Genomic DNA, 8,895 nt, shown 5'->3' on the forward strand with positions numbered 1-8,895 from the left:
CTGTACAGGGTTTCCGAGGGTGTAAATCTTTACGGGAGTAGAAAGCCTCATCTTTCTCCCGCGGAGCAGCTGGTAGTTTCGAACCGCTGACATTAAGGTTCGCAGCCCGATTCGTAACCACTACGCTACCAGAGCTCCTTCTTAGGTGGAACATAATAACAGTGAAAACTTTTTCATTTCTGTTTTGATGGATGTATGTATCACCCACTAGGACAAAGGCATTGATGGAGTCTGATTTGATTTTAACAATCCCAGTTGTATGCAATATTCCAGTATTTCAGTTTAGAAAGAATATCAAATCTGTTCAAATATGTATGTGTTCATCCCTTTAAGAATTGATAAGGAGCTCTGGTATCATAGTACTACACTAACCTCAAAGTCAGCAATTTGAAACTACCAGCTATTCCTTCTGAGAAAGATGAGGCTTTCTGCTCCTGTAAAGATTTACAGCCTTGGAAACCCTATACAGGGTCGCTATGAGTCGGAACCCACTAGGCATATCACCACCACCACCAACGTTATTTAAAGGATTCATAGTACATGACAAAAGTTTGAATCAGGATGTGTGAGAGGATTTTCTAGTCCTGGAGGTAGAAAGCTGTTTTAGATTTAGAGCTTTGTGGTCGGGTATCAGAGAGAAACTTTGTTTTCAAGCAGGATAATTTCAAAAGCAATTAAATCTAAATGCTACAGTTTGGTAATAAGTGGCTGTATAATTTTAGCCATTTTACTATGGATACAGTTTGTGCATGAATTTGAAGTACATATGAAAAAAGAGTCCTGGTGTGGCACTGTAGCTTAAGAACTGGACTGCAGGGTCAGTTAGAACCACAAGGTTGGTGGTTCAAATCCACCAGTCACCCCTTGGGGTCCCTATACAGTGTCACTGTGAGCTGCTATGGTGCTGTAGGATAAGCAGTGGACTGCAAGGTCGGTTTGAACCACAAGGTTGGTGGTTCAAATCCACCAGTCACCCCTTGGGAACCTTATACAGGGTCACTATGAGTCAGAACCAACTTGATGGCACTTAACAACAACAATGTGGACTCATGGTGTAGAGCTGTAGGATAAGCACTGGACTGTGCTTATCCTACAGTTCAAACCCACCAGTTGCTCCTCAGAAACCGTATATAGGTTCACTATGAGTCGAAACCAACTCGATGGCACTTAACAACAACATGGAAAAGATAGCCTTAGTAAAGTAGGCAAAAACTTTTTGTTTTTCACAGACAAGAGAAATTTGTTACTTACTCTACATTTGCTGTAATCCCAAACAGCCACAAGAGATTGGCCTTCCACTGTAACCCAGAAACATGTGTACAAGGTCAGGAGTAATTTACATGAAAGATTGAATCCATAAAGGGACCGTCAAAAAAGTTCATGAAGGAATTTCTTTATCCTTTTTAAATTATTTTTTAGGAGTAAGGAATTAGGGTTTGGACCATGGCTAGGTCTAGGACTTCATTTGGTGTTAGGGGTGGTACAGGTTAGACTAGGGCTAAGAATAAGGCTTGGTCTAGTTTTAGTGTTACAGTTATGTTTAACTTTTATTATTTTTTCCTGAAATCTACTTGGTTTCCTCATTTGGAAGTTCTGTAACTGCATTATTCCTTCTTGTTACTTTATGGATTTTTGTTGTTGCAAACTGGTATCACTGGTTCCCTATTTTCAACTTTACAGTTTGTTTTACTTTGAATATCTGGACTGAGTTCTGGGTGATATTGTCATGTTTGTTAATCTCAGGTTGTTGTCTACTGTTGTTGGTTCTCTGTCATAAGTACTCCCTTTAGTATTTTTGTACGGTTGGTCTGGTTTCTGTTTATCTGTAAAATGTCCTAATTTTGCCATCACATTTGATGACAGTTTTGCTGTTTATATATATATTTCTTGGTTGGCAATTTTTTTCTTTCAGAGTTTCATATATCATGTCATCCCTTTGTCTTGTCTGAATGGTTTCTGCTGAGAAATCAGGGCTAAGTCTTATTAGTTCTCCTTTGTAGGTAACTTTTTGTTTTTCTTGAGCTGCACTCAGTATTCTTCCTTGTTTTTGTTTTTGAGAAGTTTGATTATTATATGTCTTGGTGATTTTCTTTTAGGGTCTGTCCTATTTAGGGTTCATTCATTTTCTTGAATGCATATCTTTCGTGATGTAGACAGGTTTTCTTCCAACAACTCTTGGACAGTTTTATCTATGGTTTGGCTTGGTTTTGTCTCTTCCTTTTCTGGAATTCCAAGCACATGTAAGTTACTCCTCATGGTAGTGTCTCCCCTAAATCTTAGGCTTTCTTTGGATTTTTTTGTTCTTTTTTCTGATTGTTCCTCTAGTAGATGAATATTGAGAGATTTGTCATCAGTCTCACTAATTTGGCCTTCCATTAATTCAATTCTACTTCTTTACCCTTTCAGTTATCTATTTCTGAAGTCTTATTAATCTTACGCCATTCTAATTGCTGTTTTTATATGGTTTCCAATTTTTCATTTGTCATTTTGTTCTTGTAGTGTTTTACTGAGTTCTAAGATTTTGTCTGAGTTTGGATTGCATTTGCAGTTGTCTCAATTATTCTGTCAAATCTGTTGAAGGTACTCAAAAATATCATTCTTTTAAATTCCTTATCAAGTGGTTCCTATATAATTTTTGGTGTTGTTTCTTTGTCTCTCATTGGGTCACTTGTTTGAGGAACTCATTCTTGTTTCTTCATGTAAGCTGAAATTATTTTCTCCAAGACATTGTGGTGGTGTCATATTTATATTTAATTGATGATTGTTTGTTGGTGTGCTCTCAGGCAATCACCACCTGTTGTTTCCTGTTAGATGTGATAGAGACTAGAAGCGTGAACATAGTTCTCTGTTCACTGTATAGCATAGTTCAGGGCGGGTTCACTCGCCTCCAGGCACAGGGTTGTATGCCTGGTGCTCAACCCCAGGCAGGGCAGAGACTGAGCAGGCTGCTAGGCTGGCAGGGGCATGGACTGGCCATGTACCAGTCTACCAGGACAGTGTGGGAATAAGAGAAAACTGTACCCTCATTCCTGGCACCCTCCAGCCGCATCCTGTGCCTCCAAATCACTGTATCAACAGCTACCTGCAATAGCACACAGTCCACCTTTCTGTCCTATTACCTGAAGCTTAGGATTCCAGCATCACCAGCCTTATGTATTTCATTTGTTCTCCCATGTCCTTGGTGAAAGTCTACTTAGCACATTTGTCTACTCCACCATCTTGCACCAGAGGTCCCTCGTTATTTTTTCATTCAAGATTTCATGGTTGTGATGATATATAATGCCAGATACAGAAGAATAGAAAGAATAATCAGACATGAACCTGCACTCAAAAAGTTTATTAATCTAACAGTAGAAAATGTACATTAGGAATACAATGTAGAAAGTTAACACATCCTACTTAAAAATTAAGTGTAATGGAAAGCCAACTTGTTTATATAATACAATAATATAGTACAGGTTGTTGTTGTTGTTTTTAAGTGCCACTGAGTCAGTTTTGACCCATAGTGACCCTCCCTGTATAGGGTTTCCAAGGAGTGGCTGGTGAACTTGAACCACTAACCTTATGGTTTAAACTGATTGTGTAGTCCAGAGCCTTAGCCCACAGGACCACACCAGGACTCTATAGTACTGATTGTCCCTGGGTTATAGATGTAAAATAGACTTGTTTTTCCATTTTCAAGCATTCACCAAATAGTGAAAAGATGTCATGGTTATATCTGCCTGATATAAAGAAAAAAAAAAAAAATCCTTTTGTTAAAATTAGCCAAAAGCTTGGAGCTGCTAGTGTTCATTAACTCTTAAGAGGCTTGCTAGGTTGTTGTGCTTATTCCTGAATCAGTTACTTTAGCCAGAGGATGCTATACTCCTTTTGGCCTGGTCAGAGTCATATGCTTATTACTGGAACTAGCAGGTGAGATCAACTTCTGAACACATGGCCTGAGAGTGGGGGAAATTCCCATAGGAAATGTGTGTGTCATGTGAAAAAAAAAAAGAGGAAGATGTTATGGAGACAGACAATAATAAAAAGTCATTCCACCTTTTGCATTCCTCTGGACTTCACGGTGCCTTAGAGTGGTAGTAATGAGCTAAGTCCTGGTACCTCTACATAAATCAGGGACAGTAAGCTTATGCTGTGGTTGGACAAGGATTGTTGTTGATTCCAGCATTAATTATGAATATTTGTTTGTTTTTATCATTCAGCTTGACTATAATGTACACAGCAAAAAATAAAATACATAGAACAAACTCTTAACAGTCCAATTCCTTGAAGCAGTAAAGCCCTGCACCATGCTGAGAGGAGACTAAACAGTCTGCTTAAGTCATTAAGACAATTAGTCATTAACTGTTAGGCATAAAACATAACAGAGAAGTGTGAAGCAATTGTTGGAGATGCCACAGAATTGTTGAGAAATGTTAAAATCTCTTCCTCCAATTAATCAAGGATAACTTTTCTGACTTACTTTAGCTTTTATTAATATGATTCTGTAAGGAGGACTACCTCAATACATGAAAGGTTGACTGAATGTTTTCTTTGGTCTCCTTCCCTTCTACCCCCATACCTACATTGTTTCTAAGGCCTCTGTGCTTGTTGCAGTTCAGCATCCTTGTAAGCACAATATTCACACCTTTTGTCTCTTCTTAACCATTATCTGAATTCTGTTTCTATGCTGTGGCCTTAAAATTTCAGAAAAGGGAGAAAACCTTACAGGGTGCTCTTTGTTCATTTTACTGTGCCACTAAATCTACTTGGAGCTAGAATGAGGAAATGTATCAGAAGAATGCAAATACAGATTCAGTCAGCACCGCTAAATACCTACTTCTCATTACACATTGAACCCAACAGTTGAAATTTGTGTCTCTGTAGTGTTGTAAAAATTCAAACGGTGAAAGTTACATATGGACTTAAGGCAAGCTATTTCGTTTTTAGTAGAAGAAATAACAGATTTATGCCTAGGAGTAGATATAGATTTCTTGATGTATATTAAAAGCCCACTACATAAAGCATAAGAAGCCCTGATAACATAGTGGATTATGAGCTGGGCTGCCAACAACAAGGTCCGTAGTTCAATTCTGCTGTTCATTCCATGGGAGAAAGATGAGGCTTTCTGCTCCCATAAAGATTTACAGCCTTGGAAACCTTATACAGGGCCGCTATGAGTCAGAATCAACTTGATGGCACACAACCTCCACCACCACTACCACATGAAGCTTATCTGGCTCCTGTCTTGATTTGCCATTAAAAGTCTAAAATATAGGCTTAAAATTAGTGTATATATAGCTGAGGAATTCTCAGCTCTAATCCTGAATCCTGGTGTGGCGCTATAGTATAAACACTGGACTGCTAACTATATAGTCAGTGATTCAAACCCCCTAGCAGCTCTTCAGAAACCTTATACGGGATTACGTAAATCGGAAGTGACTTGATGACATAACAGCAACAACCCTGAGTCATAGAATTCTAAGCAGGTGCTACTCTGTCTTCCCTATGGTAAATGAGAACTTGTCTGCCAGCTTTGAGATTTATGCCAATCCAGTAATTCTTGTTTTATTATTTTTAAGTGCCACTATTAGTTGGTGGGAGTCCTTGTGTAGCATTGCGGGCTAATGCACTAGACTGCAGTCACTTTGAACCGCAAGGCACTTAACAGCAACATTAGTTGGTGAGTTCTCTTTGACTTCAATAAGCTTCTGTATTTAATCTGATTTCTTAAAGGCTTAGCAAGTAGAGTTGTTGTTATATACCATCAAATCAGTTCTTACTGTATAGGGTTTCTGAGGAGCAGCTATTGGGTTGAACCACTGACCTTTAGGTGAGCAGGCAAGTGCTTATCCTACAGCAGAACAACAGTACTCCCAACATATTTTAGGTGTTTGTGGTTTTTTGTTGTTATTAAGTGTCATCTAATCAGTTCCAACTCATAGTGACCCTGTATAGGGATTCCATGAAGCAGCTGGTGGGTTTGAATCGACAGCCTTGTGGTTAGCAGCCCAGTGTTTGTCCTACAGTACCAGCTATCCCCAAATCAGACCACCTTGCCCTGTTGGTAGATCTGTAACCATTTTGCCAAAAGTGCCTTGAAACAAGGATTGGAAAGTCTTAACCCCCAAAACTTTTTTAAATGTATTGTATTTGAAAGATGAGAACAGAAACAACTGTGAGTATATTACAGCTGTTATGTTACCTGCTCTTCTGTGTCTAATGCCTGTCTTTTATATAGCCCCTCCCCCTAGGTCTGGATGGAGGATACTTTAAAGTGAAATGACTGACCAAGAGAATAACAACAACATCTCAAGTAACCCTTTTGCTGCTCTTTTTGGCTCCCTGGCTGATGCCAAGCAGTTTGCAGCCATCCAAAAAGAGCAGCTGAAGCAGCAATCTGGTAAGTAGAGGAGCCAATAGCAGCAGATGAGATGACCTAGAATGAGGTCTTCCCAAATTAAGTATTCTTTGGATCTTTCATTGAAATTGAAATTGAAATTTAGAGCACAGGTTACTGTTTGTTTAGGGCATCTGTAGATTTTTGGTTTTGTTTCTGTTTTGGGGTCCTCCCATTCTCTCTCTTCTCTCTTAGCATAAAGAGAGACAGGCTAATAGCAGGTGGTTCTGCAGTAACAAATGCCAAAAGTGACTCCCAAGCTGTCAAGCTGTTTTTGTTTTAAGTAAAAGCTATTTAAATGAATCTATTTTTTAACATAGAAAACTGAGATTGGTGGTTTAGATGCAGAAAGCAAGTCACATGCAGCTGTAGAAAGCACTTAGGTGTGTCAAAGGAATAATTATAAAGGCTTTTTGCCTTGTAGACAAATAAATGAGAATTATTCCTAAGCCCGGTACTTGAAGACCCTCTCAAGCAAAAATACTTCCATTCCACTAATGGGCTCTCTTTTGTAGCTTACTGCTGTTAGGACAGACTGCTAAGAAAATTTGATCCTTAACCCTAATGTTTAAAAAAATCACATGTGAAAAATTTACTATTCGGAAAATGGCTTTCTTAGTCTGGGATCAAATTTAAGATCGAGTCCAGTTTCTCATCAGAAGACATACAGACGAGAAGAATTAGGGTGTCTCTCAAATATATTGGCCTTGTGAGTGTATTCACATTCCTTCAGACCACAAACTGCTCCCTTTCTCTTCCCTTTGAAAACAATGATAGTCTTTTTCTTTTGAGAAAAAGGCAAAATGTTTACATTTTCCCATTTATGTGTTTCAGAAAATGATCAGAGACATAGCTGAGTTGTGACTTTGCTCTCTGTTTGGGATTGAATAAAAAAGAGATAAGAACAAGACAGAAGAGTAGTAGACAAGGATGGTCAATGGAGTGAGTGAGAAGTAATCACAGTGCTGAGTTTTAACATGACTGAAAGAAGCAGCTCTGCATCCTTATCTCTGAAATCTTTTTTTGATTTTTTTAGGATACAGGCTCAGACTTGAAGCCCTGGGTCAGGCAAATACAGGAGAGAAACAAGAGTGAGGAATAGAAAAAGCAAAGGAATAGGAAAGTATCATTCATAGTATGTTGTTGAGGGAATTTTTGCTAAGCTGTTTATTAATTTCTATTACTCCTAGAATTTGGAGAGCTTAGCAGTATAGTATCAGAGTGAGACAACACTTTTCTGACTGTTAACAGACATAAGACTGGCTAGGGTTGACAGCTTTGCACGCACCAAGCAGTGGGGACAAATCAGGTACATGCCATTCTGTTACTATTTTGGCACCTTATCATCTTAGTTTGTTTATACTGGCTTTATCATGCCACTAGGTCTAACTTGTTTTCCACCAGCAATGAGTACTCTGCCAAAACCTTTGGCCTTCTAAATAGATCTCCACTTTTACTTAACTCATCACATTAAAGCAACTCTTACTTCTTAGTAGAAAAAGGCACATAATGTCTCATATGTTGCTCTTAATGAGTAAAACTACATTTATTTATAAGCATGGCTTCTGTTCTGAGAGTCACTCTTTCACATTGCTGTTTAAAAAAATATTAAAGGCAATTAAATTAAAGCAGTCTTTCAGAGAGTACTTTAGTAATACATGGTAACTTTTAAATGTTTATGCTCTTTGACCCAGCAATTCTACTTCTATGAGTTTATTCTACAGAAATATTCCTGTAGTTACTCAAAAGGAAAACCTAACATTCATGTTCAAAAAAGGCCTGGTGGCACCATGGTTAAGCACTTGGCTCCATAGGAAAAATCTGCTCCTATAAAGATTACAACCTAAGAAACAACAAGTTGGCTTTTGGTATTACAAGGAGGATTCAAACAGATTGTGGGAACATTCTATTATCTTCTCATTCCATTTTTCCATTAACTTTTTTTTTAATGTGTAGTTTACATGGGAGAAGATTAGTTTTACATTCACCCTATCGTATATCGTTTCATTGCCATGGTTACAATCCCCTCCATGCATCAGCAACCAACTAGAGGGTATACCCTACAAGCCTGCCCCCAGTCGTCAGCACACAGACTCTCTCCCTCTCTGGGTTTAAAGTCCCCAGCCACTCCATCTCTCCACGTCATCGTCTCTGCCTCCATCTCTGGCTTCACTGCTTCTCTGGGTAGGGTCCCGCTCTCCGCTGTTCTCCCTTGATGGTCCCAGGGATGCTATCCTCCTATACTGCAAAGTTAATCACTCCCCTCCTTGCTACAAAACATCTGCCTTTAATCCGAATTGGCAAAGAGGAAGTAAAACTCTCCCTATTTGCAGACGATATAATTCCATACATAGAAAATCCTAAAGACTCAGTAAAAAAACTATTAGACCTCATCAAAGATTCAGCAAAGTGGCAGGGTATAAGATTGACATACAAAAATCAATTGGATTTCTCTATAGCAACAGCAACAATGATGAAAAGGACATTAGGAAAGCAATACCATTTACAATAGCCAC

At 38.7% G+C, this 8,895-nt stretch overlaps 1 protein-coding gene across 2 annotated transcripts in view; it reads left to right on the top strand.

Annotated features, from left to right (window-relative positions):
• The window catches only part of UBE4A (ubiquitination factor E4A), a 43,857-nt gene that overhangs the window by 5,598 nt on the left and 29,364 nt on the right, over window positions 1-8,895 (top strand). The window contains exon 2 of one of the 2 annotated variants that reach the window (XM_006833876.1): window positions 6,221-6,382. In XM_006833876.1, coding sequence (XP_006833939.1) covers window positions 6,262-6,382 — 121 coding nt within the window. In that variant the 5' untranslated portion in view covers window positions 6,221-6,261. Of the gene's footprint in view, window positions 1-6,220; window positions 6,383-8,895 lie in introns of those variants that run through there. The other variant, XM_006833875.1, reaches the window with a different exon arrangement.

Source organism: Chrysochloris asiatica, unplaced genomic scaffold (genome assembly GCF_000296735.1).
Source record: "Chrysochloris asiatica unplaced genomic scaffold, ChrAsi1.0 scaffold00008, whole genome shotgun sequence".
Lineage (NCBI taxonomy): Eukaryota > Metazoa > Chordata > Mammalia > Afrosoricida > Chrysochloridae > Chrysochloris > Chrysochloris asiatica.